Source organism: Procambarus clarkii, chromosome 68 (genome assembly GCF_040958095.1).
Source record: "Procambarus clarkii isolate CNS0578487 chromosome 68, FALCON_Pclarkii_2.0, whole genome shotgun sequence".
Taxonomy (NCBI): Eukaryota; Metazoa; Arthropoda; class Malacostraca; order Decapoda; family Cambaridae; genus Procambarus; species Procambarus clarkii.
Window position 1 is genome coordinate 6,896,330 of NC_091217.1, and position 14,958 is coordinate 6,911,287.

The 14,958-nt window shown below is 49.7% G+C and overlaps 2 protein-coding genes across 2 annotated transcripts in view; both read left to right on the plus strand.

Moving 5' to 3' along the window:
- Ten-a (tenascin accessory) overlaps positions 1 to 14,958 on the plus strand; it is a gene marked incomplete in the record, with an annotated part of 418,622 nt that overhangs the window by 131,958 nt on the left and 271,706 nt on the right.
- LOC138355622 (proteoglycan 4-like) lies at positions 10,432 to 11,700 on the plus strand. Its single transcript, XM_069310939.1, has one exon. The coding sequence runs from the start codon at positions 10,432 to 10,434 to the stop codon at positions 11,698 to 11,700; it is 1,269 nt and encodes a 422-aa protein (XP_069167040.1).

Consider the following 14,958-nt stretch of genomic DNA (forward strand, 5'->3'; position numbering starts at 1 on the left):
TGTACATATCTACATATACATATATACTTGTACACTTTTCTCTAGAATTGATTCTCCCCGCCGGACATTTGCCATACCCTTACCTTGTACCATACCAAGTCAAGTACCATACCCCTTACCTCGCCATTTATCGTGTCTTGTAGGCCAGTCTCCAGCTCCCTGCCCCCGGCTCCTGTACGTGTGGTCAGTTCAACTAGGCGCTCAGCACCCTAGTATTGTGCTCAGTGAAGCCACATTGTATATATATGACGACTTGATAAAAGAGCTGAGTGGGCTTCATGTCTCAGCTACTCCACTCTGGCTTCATGTGTGTGTGTGTGGGGGGGGGGGGGGGGGGTTTATGTGTCTCAGACTCGTTATAGTTAACCAATCCAGCAACCAGGAGGCCTGGTCGACAACCGGGCCGCGGGGACGCTAACCCCCGAAAACACCAAGTTAACCTCTGGTATGGTGACCTATTGCTGTCGTTGTACTTAGATCTGTGTGTGTGTGTGTGTGTGTGTGTGTGTGTGTGTGTGTGTGTGTGTGTGTGTGTGTGTGTGTGTGTGTGCGTGTGTGCGTGTGTGTGTGTGCGTGTGTGTGTGTGTTTATTCACCTAGTTGTGTTTGCGAGGGTTGAGCTTGGCTTTCGTTGTACTTAGATCTGTGTGTGTGTGTGTGTGTGTGTGTGTACGCGCGCGCGCGCGCGCGTGTATGTGTGTGTGTGTGTGTGTGTGTGTGTGTGTGTGTTTACTAGTTTTTTTTTTTTTTTTTTTTTTTTTTTTTACGGGGGTTGAGCTTTGCTCTTTCGGCCCGCCTCTCAACTGTCAATCAACTGTTTACTAACTACTTTTTTTTTTTGTTTTTTTTCCACACCACACACCCCCCCCCCAGGAAGCAGCCCGTGACAGCTGACTAACTCCCAGGTACCTATTTACTGATAGGTAACAGGGGCATTCAGGGTGAAAGAAACTTTGCCCATTTGTTTCTGCCTCGTGCGGAAATCGAACCCGCGCCACACAATTACGAGTCCTGCGCGCTATCCACCAGGCTACCAGGCCCCCTGTGTGTGTGTGTGTGTGTATACGCACATACTCAATATATCGAAGGTTGCATTCCGATAGAAGGCATTGTATGAGTGTATGTCGTGTTGGAGTGTATTATGAGGTATGTGAGTATGCGTGATTGTTGAGCCTCGGGGGGAGGGGGATTGTTGGGGGTCGCTCCTCGAGGTTAACAATCAGTCTCCGGGTATATTGTACCCTTGAGTCATTGTATCTCAGGCTTACGTCGTTTGTTGTATTTGTGGGTTGTATATGTGGAGTTATTGTTATTTCAAGTAATAACATGGATTATATTAAGAAGATCAATTGGAGCAATGAGGTGACTCGAACCAGGGGATCTTGGTGCTCCCAGCCACCTCCCTCACCCCTGTACCACGACATGACATAAGTTTTACAACCTTGGAGTCCACTGAGTCTACAGGAAGTCTGGAGGCTCCTACTGAAGGCAGTCCAAGTTTGACCTGTAACCCCCTCAAGCACTCTGGTGTAGGCGGCTGCTCGCAGCCTTTCGTATGAGTCACAGTCTGGTTGATCAGGTATCATTTTGGGGTATTTATCTAGTTCTCTCTTGAACACTGTGAGGGGTCGGCCAGTTATGTCCCTTATGTGTAGTGGAAGGGTGTTGAACAGTCTCGGGCCTCTGATGTTGATAGAGTTCTCTCTCAGAGTACCTGTTGCACCTCTGCTCTTCAACGGGGGTATTCTGCACATCCTGCCATGTCTTCTGGTCTCATGTGATGTTATTTTTGTGTATAAATTCATTGCCCGTTATATAAATAAGAACATTCTTTCTTCCAATTGATTTTCTAGTTGATATTTCTCAGGTTAGTGTGATTTCTTTGGAATTGATAATATGGTAATATGCACAATAATATAAATATTCCTGTTTGGCAGTCAGCTTCTCACCCTAAACTGGGGCAGTGTTCCACCGTGGCCGCATGCTCTCACCCTAAACCAGGCCTTTAATATTACTGGTTATATATCAGTATCAGAGTTTTACACCCGCGAGCCAGGATATATTATGATGAGCATTCTACCCTCCTGCAGCCCCCAGCGGCAGCACCCAGCTCCCAGCTCCCAGCTCCCAGCACCCAGCTCCCAGCACCCAACACCCTGCCCCAGCAAACCCTATTTAATAAACATGTTTAGTGAGTTTGTAAATTTCAACCCGAACTAATTTATCGTATAACTAACCTAAATAAATGTGTTAAGCTATTACCGTGAACTCTGACCCCGGCAAGTGCCCCATTAGTGACGACTTCAACACCGTGGTAATACATTTAGCGTAGAATGAGTTTTCCACCCACATGTATAATGACTGTTGCTTACACTAATGTAACCATTATTTGTTCTCACAGGTGAGTAGCTGTGTGGAGTAGAGGAAGCGTCGCCGGTCAGGTGTCCTCAGAGAACACTATGGGGTAAGTGTGGAGTGGAGGAAACACTGCCAGACAGGTGTGGTGTGGGTCTCACAGACAGGTGTGTGACCAGCACCGCCACTCTCCAGTGCTTGAATCATGTATCAGTGTTTCTTGTCCCGGTGTGCGTGTGTGTACTAGTGTCAGGATGGTCTCATCCCTCTCTGTGTCGCTCAACTATCTTCTGCAACGACCGATAGACATTCCTGTGTTAACATGGCTTTGTACCATTGTGTTGTGACGTCCCCACCACTCCTCCCACCACCATAGGCCTCCCCTTCCCCCCCCCCCAGTTATACGCCCCCTCTCGACAAAGGTATTGTATCACCTCAATGCCCTCTTCCTAGGCCTAATATAATTTTTTTCTCCTATTATCATATATTCCACTGTCTCACTTTCCCCTTCAAATGGCTTTCCCTCTCCTTCCTTCCTTCCCATTACCATATATTTCCCTCCCAATAAATCCCCTCCATCCGATACACAACCATTCTCTAGTATGTATGTGTGTGTGTTTGTATGTACATATACATATATATATATAATTTGTGTATGTTTGTGTGTTATTGAAAACAACCAAAATAATTAGATCAAAGATTATAGCAAAAATCTTGTTTATAATTCTTATATTATAACCATATATATAATATATATATGTGGATGTAATGTGTAAAAATTAACGTCCTAAAGTTAATTTTTACAATTTGCTATAATGCCAAGAGATACGTTTCACTGAAGCTGTCAACATGGATGAAAGCAGAGGGGGAGAGCGCATACAGACAGTGGAAGCCACAGAATATATACCCAAATAAGATGTGGTGCAGTTCGATGTTACCCAAGTTGGCTGGAGCAGTAGGTGAGATGTGAGCTGGGTAGTCTACCCTGGTCTTGACGATGATACAATGTATCTAAGTGTAAACTGGCTCTTGATAGTTGGATGTGAGTGTTTGGTATGTAGTGCTTCGGCTATGTCTAACCTTCTAATTGCAGTTGTGTCTGTCAATTATGTCTTTGGTGATGTTTCCGGTTGTGTGCAAATATAATATGTTCCTTGATGGATCCTTGTAGTTTGTGCATTGTCGGGTTCTTTGAAAGAGATGTGGTTGTCCTGCCTATATATTGAGATCGTTGGGGTTGACAGTCCCCAAGTGGGCATGTGAAGACATAAACGACATTCGCCTCTTGTAAGGAGTGTCACTTGGTGAGGAAAGAGTCCTCCATGGGCAAGTGGACTGTCTTCTTGATCTTGTAGTAGATGAACTCTGTCTTAGAGGTCACATTTCTGTCATTGATGTCTTCCACGACTCTTTCCTCCTCTTTGTAAGCCAGGGAGAAGTTGCTGGAGAATAGAAATATAGGATTTCAACATTTGCCATACGGCAGGATCACAACCTCCGTAGTGTTGCAGGATCACAAGCTCCGTAGTGTTGTAGGATCACAACCTCCGTAGTGTTGCAGGATCACAAGCTCCGTAGTGTTCCAGGATCACAACCACCGTAGTGTTGCGGGATCACAACCACCGTAGTGTTGCAGGATCACAACCTCCGCAGTGTTTAATTATGGTAATGTATGAGGCTCGCGTTCGTATATTTTTACATTTATACTGTATAATATTTCTAGATAGATTACATGGGAGTTTGAAGAACATATTCTCATTATTTGTGCAAAATGTTTAGTTTTTCCTAATGTTTAAATGTTGAATGAAAATGTGAATAAACACGCGTGTAATGGCTCCGTTTGCTGTTGCAACTGTTGTTGCTACTGTTGTTACTGTTGTTGTTACTGTTGTTGCTACTGTTGTTGCTACTGTTGTTGCTACTGTTGTTACTGTTGTTGTTACTGCTGTTACTGTTGTTGCTACTGTTGTTACTGTTACTGTTGTTGCTGTTGCAACTGTTGTTGCTACTGTTGTTACTGTTGTTGCTGTTGCTATTGCTGTTACTGTTGTTGCTACTGTTGTTGCTACTGTTGTTACTGTTGTTGCTACTGTTGTTGCTGTTGCTATTGCTGTTACTGTTGCTGCTTTACCTGTTGCTGTTGTTGCTACTGTTGTTACTGTTGCTATTGCTGTTACTGTTGCTGCTTTACCTGTTGCTGTTGTTGCTACTGTTGTTGCTTTTGCTATTGCTGTTACTGTTGCTGCTTTACCTGTTGCTGTTGTTGCTACTGTTGTTGCTGTTGCTATTGCTGTTACTGTTGCTGCTTTAGCTGCTGCTGTGGTTGCTGCATTAACATCAATAATAACAGCAGCAGCAGCAACAAGAGCAGACCTGAAATTATTGCCTATGTCTGTCAGCTGTAACAACAGCTGTAGTAAATAGCAACAGCAGCATCAGCAATAGGAACAGCAGGAGCAACAGTCGTAGAAATTGTGGCAACGACAGTAGCAACAGATGCAACAACAGCAGTAAGAACAACAGCAACATTAACAGCAGTAGGAACAGGAACAGGAACAACAGTAACATTAACAGCAGCAGCAACAGCAGCAGCAGCAGCAGCAGCAGCAACAACAGCAGCAGCAACAACAGCCTCAGGAACAGCAGAAACAGCAGCAACAACAGCAGCAGGAGGCACTAGGAGGCAGCGACACAGAGCTCAGGGGGAACTATCATTTCTGGTAATAGCGTCATTTAATAGGACAAATTAGGGAAGATGCGGACACTGGAGCCGCCGGGCACCAATTTGCTCGCGCCGTCCTAATTTTCGCGACAACCACTTTCACGGTAGATGAATTGTTTCTCTCTCTCTCAGTTCCCCAGCATAACATTTTTGCGATTTCAAAATAGGGCTGTTGGTGTTGTGGGGTCTGTCGTTGGCTGGGGGGGGGGTTGTTGTGTGGGGTCTTGTGGGGTCTTCTGGGGTCTGTCGTTGGCTAGGGGGGGTGGGAGGGACAGGGACTGGGATATTAATCTATCAGTGTGTAAGGGGGAGTGAGGTCTAGTATATGATGCCCCCGCCTACTAGAATTGTTGTGTGGTTGTGGCTATAATTTAACTATCCTAGTGCCCGAATTCTTGCTCGAATCTCGCCTTAACGTTAGGGATTGAGGTATTTCCACAACTTTCTCTTCCAGAACATTTCCTTTTTCAGAGAATTTCTTTACTTCATTTGCTTGCCAGCGTCCACTTAGGTTCACGTGTCGCACGTTCTCTCAATTTAAACAGGCTGTCATTGTCCACCTTGTCTAAGTCCCATAGTATCCTTTATGTTGTGATCATGTCCCCTCTTTTTCTTCTGTCTTCTAGGGTTATGAAATATACTTCCATTAGCTTATCTTGTAGCTTAACCCTCTTAGTTGTGGCAGGAATGTTGTTGCAAACTTCTGTACCTTTTAAATTTTGGTTTAATGCTTCATATTGTGAGGATTCCATGCCGGTGCTGCATATTGTGTAGCCATTGCCTTGAATGAGTCGTAATTTTGGTTTCTGAACGATGTTAACATTTTTGCCAGCATCTCATATGCTGCCAGTGTTACTATGTTTATGTGTGCCTCCGGTGGTAGGGTTGGAACTGTATCCACTCCCAAATCTCCCTTTCCGACTCCTGTAGTTGCCTTCCCCCTTATGGTGCAGACACCCCCTGGTCTCCTCTCCCCCCTTTCCCATCTTCCCACGTTGGTCGTATTGTTAAGACCTGAATAAATGTTAAGTTCCTCGCATACCTCTTTAACGTTTTCTATGGAAATTCCCCGTACCCGTCCCCCTCAGTCTTGATTACTTGATCTCTCAATCTTGTTTTTCTCTTTGTATGGCTGTAGCATATCTGGGGTTGTTCTTGGTCCATCTCTTGGAGAGAGAGTCCATCTTTTGGAGAGAGAGAGTGCATCTTTTGGAGAGAGAGTGCATCTCTTGGAGAGAGAGTCCATCTCTTGGAGAGAGAGTGCATCTCTTGGGGAGAGAGAGTCCATGTCTTGGAGAGAGAGTCCATCTCTTGGAGAGATGGACTCTCGGCTTCTCTCTCGACTCTTGTGTATTCATTGCTGGCTCTCTTTAGCGCCTCTTTGCTGTCCTCTCTTCCTAGTTGACTGTATTTTGTCCAGTCATTTCTTTTAGTCCCTTATTTAGCTTCCCTGCACTGCCTCTTGGTCCGTGAGTTTACTTTTCTAGTCTACCTCCTTGAGTGTCATCAACCCCGGCGCATCTGCACATTTATGAGGAGAGAATGAGGAGGGGGGGGGGGGGTGTTGTCGCCATGACTTCCGATCTTCCATCGGGACCACCCCCATGACCCCCCCCCCTTGGGACCACCACCATGACCCCACCCTCGGGGCCTCCCCCCATGACCCCCCCCCCCCTCGGGACCACCCCCATGACCCCCCCTCTCTGGACCACCCCATGACCCCCCCCCCCTCGGGACCACCCCCACGACCCCCCCCCCCCCCCCTCCATCGGGACCGCCACAGCCGCCCTCACCAATACTTGCTGGAACTAATTTAAACTTTTGGGTTTCCTCTTTTGACAAACACCGCTCCAGTCTTTATTTTGGTAAAGATAATAAAATGGAGAATTTTTCTTCCCCTGCAACCCCTCCCTTCCCCCTCATTCCCCCTCCCCCCCCCCCCACACACACAATTCAATAACCCCAAATGGTGTTGCAGGCCCATATGGCAGAGGTCTCTTGCAACACTGTCTATATATTCACTAAATATTTCAACTTTTAAAATGATTAATCTTTCAATTATATATATTATTTTCTTTTTCAGTTGAATATACTAATTTGATTAAGTGTCTGACTCTCTCTCTCTCTCTCTCTCTCTCTCTCTCTCTCTCTCTCTCTCTCTCTCTCTCTCTCTCTCTCTCTCTCTCTCTCTCTCACTCTCTCTCTCTCTCTCTCTCTCACTCTCTCTCTCTCTCTCGTACAGGCAGTTTCATGTGTCATGGGGATTACTGCGGATTATCTTGCCATAGCACTGGGCGGAGTAATTGGTAGTTTATCTGTGGTCTGATGGCTGTTGGGTCGTTACGCGGCCACCAATTGTTTCCAGTAATTATGGCTAGTCGAAATGGATCAGTGGCAGGTGTTGAGTTACACGTGTGGTTGTTAGTGGCAGGTGTTGAGTAACACATGTGGTTGTTAGTGGCAGGTGTTGAGTAACACATGTGGTTGTTAGTGGCAGGTGTTGAGTAACACATGTGGTTGTTAGTGGCAGGTGTTGAGTAACACACGTGGTTGTTAGTGGAAGGTGTTGAGTTACACATGTGGTGGTTAGTGACAGGTGTTGAGTTACACGTGTGGTTGTTAGTGGCAGGTGTTGAGTAACACGTGTGGTTGTTAGTGGCAGGTGTTGATTTACACGTGTGGGTGTTAGTGGCAGGTGTTGAGTAACACACGTGGTTGTTAGTGACAGGTGTTGAGTAACACGTGTGGTTGTTAGTGGCAGGTGTTGAGTAACACCTGTGGTTGTTAGTGGCAGGTGTTGAGTAACACACGTGGTTGTTAGTGGCAGGTGTTGAGTAACACGTGTGGTTGTTAGTGGCAGGTGTTGAGTAACACACGTGGTTGTTAGTGGCAGGTCTGGTTCCTTTAATTATTATTACCAACGTACGTTCCTCATCATTCCCTCACCGTTCCTTCACCGTTCCCTCACCGTTCCCTCACCGTTCCACCACCGTTCCCTCACCGTTCCCTCACCGTTCCCTCACCGTTCCACCACCGTTCCCTCACCGTTCCCTCACCGTTCCCTGTACAGTGATGGCCGGCTTCAGCCTTCTCCTCAGTGGTTTTAATGCAGTAAAAGTTGCCAAAAGTTTTCTGATTGGATTTTCCCCAGTTTCTTCAGTGTTGGTAATACTTTATCTTGTCGTCGCGTCGTGCGGTCGTGTCGCGCCTTGTTCAGTCGTGCGGTCGTGTCGCGCCTTGTTCAGTCGTGCGGTCGTGTCGCGCCTTGTTCAGTCGTGCGGTCGTGTCGCGCCTTGTTCAGTCGTGCGGTCGTGTCGCGCCTTGTTCAGTCGTGCGGTCGTGTCGTTGTTCAGTCGTGTCAGTGTCGTTCGGCGTGTGTGCGTGCGCAGCTACTAATCATAAGGAGACACAATCACCTACACACAAAAAAAACTGGCTAAAAATCTTGTAAATTAATCCCCTTTGCTATGTTGCATAGAGCCAATCACCCTTAAGCTCTCCCCCCATTGGCTGCGTTCCGTAATGCGCCGTTAACGACACTTGTGATCCCTTAACTAGCGCTGTGATTGGCGCGTCACTTACAGTGGTTGAGGCTGTACACAGCCACTCAGCGCTGCTTCCACCAGGAGGAAGAGCACCTTTCAACTCGGAGGCTAGAGTTAAACACCTGCAAATTGATTTTTGGTGTTGAGAAGCTTGGCCATGAAGCAGGTGTCGTGTCAGCAGCCTGTCACAGGTGTCGTGTCAACAGCCTGTCACAGGTGTCGTGTCAACAGCCTGTCACAGGTGTCGTGTCAACAGCCTGTCACAGGTGTCGTGTCAGCAGCCTGTCACAGGTGTCGTGTCTGGGGCCTGTCACAGGTGTCGTGTCAGCAGCCTGTCACAGGTGTCGTGTCTGGGGCCTGTCACAGGTGTCGTGTCAGCAGCCTGTCACAGGTGTCGTGTGTGGAGCCTGTCACAGGTGTCATATCACCAGCCTGTCACAGGTGTCATATCACCAGCCTGTCACAGGTGTCGTGTCTGGAGCCTGAGCCTGAATAAATACGCATAATTTAACTGATAATAATAAAAATAATAATAATAAAGCCAGCATCAAGAGTAATAAGAGCAATAAAGTGAGCCTAAACAAGATATTCCAAGTTGGGCTTCTTTACTTGCCTGCAGAAAATTGCTTCGTACCCCGCGTGTAATATAGACTTAATATAGAGTTAATTAAAATGTGGGGGAAACCAGATTGCCTTTCATCAGAGCTGTGACTGCCGAGCAAATATGAACAAGGTTGTTTAGTAGCCGCACCTTTATTGATGGGCTTACTATGGCGAGGAGGCTTGTGGGAGTGGGAGGTTGGGGGGTACTGGCTTCTTGAGGTTATCTTGAGATGATTTCGGGGCTTTTTTTTAGTGTCCCCGCGGCCCGGTCCTCGACCAGGCCTCCTCGCCCAGGAAGCAGTCCGTGACAGTTGACTAACACCCAGGTACCTATTTTACTGCTAGGTGACAGGGGCATAGGGTGAAAGAAACTTTGCCCATTGTTTCTCGCCGGCGCCTGGGATCGAACCCAGGACCACAGTTGGCTCTTCCAGTCACCCCTCCAGGTGCTCCCCACGCCTCCAGTCACTTCACCTCCTCCAGTCACCCCCCTTAGCCCTCCAGTCACCCCCTTAGCCCCTCCAGTCACCCCCTCAGCCCTCCAGTCACCCCCTCAGCCCTCCAGTCACCCCCTTAGCCCTCCAGTCACCCCCTCAGCCCTCCAGTCACCCCCTTAGCCCTCCAGTCACCCCCTTAGCTCTCCAGTCACCCCCCCCTTAGCCCCTCCAGTTACCCCCTTAGCCCTCCAGTCACCCCCTTAGCCCTCCAGCACACCCCCTTAGCCCTCCAGCACACCCCCTTAGCCCTTCAGTCACTAATACACTGAGGCAAGAGTAATAGGTTCATTAAAGTAATGAAATAAAGAAAAGAACAAAAGTGAGAGAAAGTGAGCGAGAGAGATAAAGGAGAACAATTAAACTGTTGAATTAAATGGAGGAGATGAGATAAAAATAAAATAGACGGGAGAGAGGAAGACAGTGGATGAAAAGGATGGAAAGTCGAAAGGACTTCAAAGAAGACAAAGAAGAAAGAATAGTAAGAAGAGGGGAAAATTAGAGTGAAGAGGGGAAGATGAGGAAAAAAGTGAGCAGGAGAGGGGAAGTGGAATGAAGGGGAGATAGAGAGGACTGAGGGGAAAGAGGGAAAGAGGGGAAGGGATAAAGAGGGCGAGAAGGGAGCAAACTCTGAAGGGCAGAACTTCTGCATTGGACGTGTTGGATATTTTTTGTTTTACCATCAATGAAGTTTGACGTCTACTGAATGAATAATGTATAAGTTGTGGAACCTGTACGGGAGCCCACACCTGCCACACCTGTCCGGGAGCCCACTCCTGCCACACCTGTTCCGGAAGCCCACTCCTGCCACACCTGTCCGGGAGCCCACTCCTGCCACACCTGTTCCGGAAGCCCACTCCTGCCACACCTGTCCGAGAGCCCACACCTGCCACACCTGTCCGGGAGCCCACACCTGCCACACCTGTCTCGGAGCCCACTCCTGCCACACCTGTCTCGGAGCCCACTCCTGCCACACCTGTCTCGGAGCCCACTCCTGCCACACCTGTTCCGGAAGCCCACTCCTGCCACACCTGTCTCGGAGCCCACTCCTGCCACACCTGTCTCGGAGCCCACTCCTGCCACACCTGTTCCCGAAGCCCACTCCTGCCACACCTGTCCGGGAGCCCACTCCTGCCACACCTGTTCCGGAAGCCCAGTCCTGCCACACCTGTCCGGGAGCCCACTCCTGCCACACCTGTCCGGGAGCCCACTCCTGCCACACCTGTCTCGGAGCCCACTCCTGCCACACCTGTTCCGGGAGCCCACTCCTGCCACACCTGTCCGGGAGCCCACTCCTGCCACACCTGTCCGGGAGCCCACTCCTGCCACACCTGTCCGGGAGCCCACACCTGTCTCGGAGCCCACTCCTGCCACACCTGTTCCGGAAGCCCACTCCTGCCACACCTGTCTCGGAGCCCACTCCTGCCACACCTGTTCCGGAAGCCCACTCCTGCCACACCTGTCCGGGAGCCCACACCTGTCTCGGAGCCCACTCCTGCCACACCTGTTCCGGAAGCCCACTCCTGCCACACCTGTCCGGGAGCCCACACCTGTCTCGGAGCCCACTCCTGCCACACCTGTTCCGGAAGCCCACTCCTGCCACACCTGTCCGGAAGCCCACTCCTGCCACACCTGTCCGGGAGCCCACTCCTGCCACACCTGTCCGGGAGCCCACTCCTACCACACCTGTCCGGGAGCCCACTCCTACCACACCTGTCCGGGAGCCCACTCCTGCCACACCTGTCCGGGAGCCCACTCCTGCCACACCTGTCCCGGAGCCCTCACCTGCCACACCTGTCCGGGAGCCCACTCCTGCCACACCTGTCCGGGAGCCCACTCCTGCCACACCTGTCCGGGAGCCCACTCCTGCCACACCTGTCCGGGAGCCCACTCCTGCCACACCTGTCCGGGAGCCCACTCCTGCCACACCAGTCTCGGAGCCCACTCCTGCCACTCCTGTTCCGGGAGCCCACTTCCCTTAATTAGGAGGTGAGAGAGGGGCGTATTGAGTGGGCGGTGAGAGATGGTCCTAAGGGAGAGATTAAGGAAGCTGGAGGTGTGAGAGAGAGACAGAGAGGGGGGGGGGGGCATGTCATAGTGAGGGGGGGTGGTGGAGGCCAGGGACCCGGGGATGACGCCGGCCTGCAATTATAGACGCCCTCGACCGTTGCCTGGGGTCCACCTGGGGTCCAGAAGGCACCTGGGGTCCATCAGATGGCTGGAATACACCTTGAACGGCTGAGAGAGACACAGATAAACGACAAAAAATCTGGAATGTATTCGAATGTATTGAACTGCCAGATTCACATCAGGAACTTTAAGATCATTATATAATATAAGCCTTAATATCAAAGTTCAAATACAACTGGGACTTCAAAGTTGAAATGCCAACTGGAATATCAGATTCAGAGGAGAGGCCAAGTTCCCGTTCAAGTTGTCTAGTTGTTTTTGTTGTCAGACACTGTCGTGGTCAGTGTCAACAGTGTCAGACAGTCATGGGAAGTGTCAGACAATCATGGGCAGTGTCAGACAGTCATAAGAAGTGTCAGACAGTCGTGGGCAGTGTCAGACAGTCGTGGGCAGTGTCAGACAGTCATGGGAAGTGTCAGACAGTCGTGGGCAGTGTCAGACAGTCGTGGGCAGTGTCAGACAGTCGTGGGCAGTGTCAGACAGTCGTGGGCAGTGTCAGACAGTCATGGGCAGTGTCAGACAGTCATGGGCAGTGTCAGACAGTCGTGGGCAGTGTCAGACAGTCGTGGGCAGTGTCAGACAGTCATGGGCAGTGTCAGACAGTCATGGGTAGTGTCAGACAGTCGTGGGCAGTGTCAGACAGTCGTGGGCAGTGTCAGACAGTCATGGGCAGTGTCAGACAGTCATGGACAGTGTCAGACAGTCATGGGCAGTGTCAGACAATCATGGGCAGTGTCAGACAATCATGGGCAGTGTCAGACAGTCATGGGCAGTGTCAGACAGTCATGGGCAGTGTCAGACAGTCATGGGCAGTGTCAGACAGTCATGGGCAGTGTCAGACAGTCGTGGGCAGTGTCAGACAGTCGTGGGCAGTGTCAGTCAGTCATGGGCAGTGTCAGACAGTCATGGGCAGTGTCAGACAGTCATGGGCAGTGTCAGACAGTCATGGGCAGTGTCAGACAGTCGAGGGCAGTGTCAGACAGTCGTGGGCAGTGTCAGACAGTTATGGGCAGTGTCAGACAGTCGTGGGCAGTGTCAGACAGTCGTGGGCACAGTGTCAGAAAGATTAAATGTCAAAGTCATTTTCTATTTGACAATAATAGACAGAATCGAATTGTTAATAACAGTAATTGTTGTCGTGTCAGTAACAATTGTCGTTGTCGTAACAGCAGTACTGGGAAGTTGTCGTTTATATGATGATTAGAAGACAAATAATTGAACAACTATATTTACTTAAAATTAGAATGCCTTGACTTTGGAGAGACACTTAAGTTAGGTTAGGTTAAGTTTGCTTAGTTTATTACAAGTGTGTGTGTGTGTGTGTGTGTGTGTGTGTGTGTGTGTGTGTGTGTGTGTGTGTGTGTGTGTGTGTGTGTGTGTGTGTGTGTGTGTGTGTATGTGTGTGTGCGCGCGTGTGCATGTGCGTGTGCGTGTATGCCAGTTACAGAAATAGTAGAAGCGGCACTACCTAGTCAAACGACAATGGGTTTATTCAGCACTATGTTCCTCAACCATTTATCTCTGAACGTCAACAATTCCTTGATAAATGATGCAAAGTTTCGATCCATGAGTGTCCTTGATGACGTGTTGTTTCCTGGCCTTGTGTTGCAGACTGCCTTCACACGTTGCAAAGCATTCAACTAAATGTTGCGCAGTTCTCAATCCCCTGCTGTTATTGCTAGCCACCAAGACTGTGGCTCGCGAAAAGCGCAAGTCTCTACGCCAACAGCAAGAGGGGAGAGCCACACATGCAAGCAGGGGTGCCAACCCCCCCCCCCAACCCCCTCCCTCACACCGTGGGGGGGGGGGGGGAGGGGGGGGCAGGTGTGTCACCCCCCCCCCACAGCGAAGAGGACAGGAGTGTCACCCAGTTTTATAGCCTTAATTTAAATTAATTTCTGAGTAATCATCGTTGATGGCGTGTTGTGTAGTGAGACATGGAGGGAGTTGTGTTATTAGCGAGGTGGTTAGTGCCCCACATCTCCCTCATGGGGGGGGGGGTGTTAGAGGGGTAGGGGGAGATAGGAGGGGGGAAGGGGGGGATGGGAGTGAAGGGTGGTGGTGGGGAAATGGGAGGTGTGCAGGTGGGGGGGGGAGGGTAGAGGGAGTGGAATGGATGGGAAATTAAGTTAGGGGGGGAAGGTGAAGGAGAGAGAGGGGGAGAATGGTTGAGGAATGGCAAGTAGAAGACTGCAGGAGACACAAGGAGGGGGAAGTGGAGACAGTAAGGGGAAGAGGGGGGAGAGTGAGGGGAAGAGGCGGGGAGAGTGAGGGGAAGAGGGGGGAGAGTGAGGGGAAGAGGGGAGAGTATAATACATAGAAACTGCCACGGTATTTAATGTTACTTTTGCTTGCTAGTTACCACTTGATATGTGTGTGTGTGTGTGTGTGTGTGTGTGTGTGTGTGTGTGTGTGTGTGTGTGTGTGTGTGTGTGCGTACTCATCTAGTTGTACTCACGTAGTTGTGCTTGCGGGGGTTGAGCTCTGTCGCTTTGATCCCGCCTCTCAACTGCCAATCAACTGGGCAGAGCGTACATACACGCACGCAGGCAGCCGTTCATCCGTACGCATCCTCATACGTTCAAATATTGATTACAGTTCTTACACTCAGCAGACAACAGTGACAAAAGACAGCAAGAGTTGTGTAACACGTCCTCATCTGCTGTCACAGCCCTGTTTCTCCACCACTTCCCTTCCCCTGAACATGTTTCTTTCCCTTCCCTTAAAATATTCCTATCCCTCTTCCCTACCCTTAAACATATGTGCCTCTCAGTTACCCTGGAGTCAAGCCTGGCCCCGGGCTGTGCTTGGGGAGTAGAAGACCTCCCTGAACCCCATCCAGGTATATACTTCCCATCCCTTCCCATCCCTTCCCATCCCTTCCCATACCCTTCCACCAAGCTCTCTCCCACACGCTCTCCCTCACCTCAGCCATCACCTCACACACACACACTCACCGGTCCGCTGCCTATTCACCACAAATCCTGGACAAGAAGTGTAGGGAAGGTGAGGGTTGAGGTTGCCAGGCCACATGACCCAGATGGCTTAGC

Coding starts and splice junctions, on each gene's coding strand:
- LOC138355622 (XM_069310939.1), top strand. CDS start 10,432: ATGTATAAGTTGTGGAACCTGTACGGGAGCCCACACCTGCCACACCTG.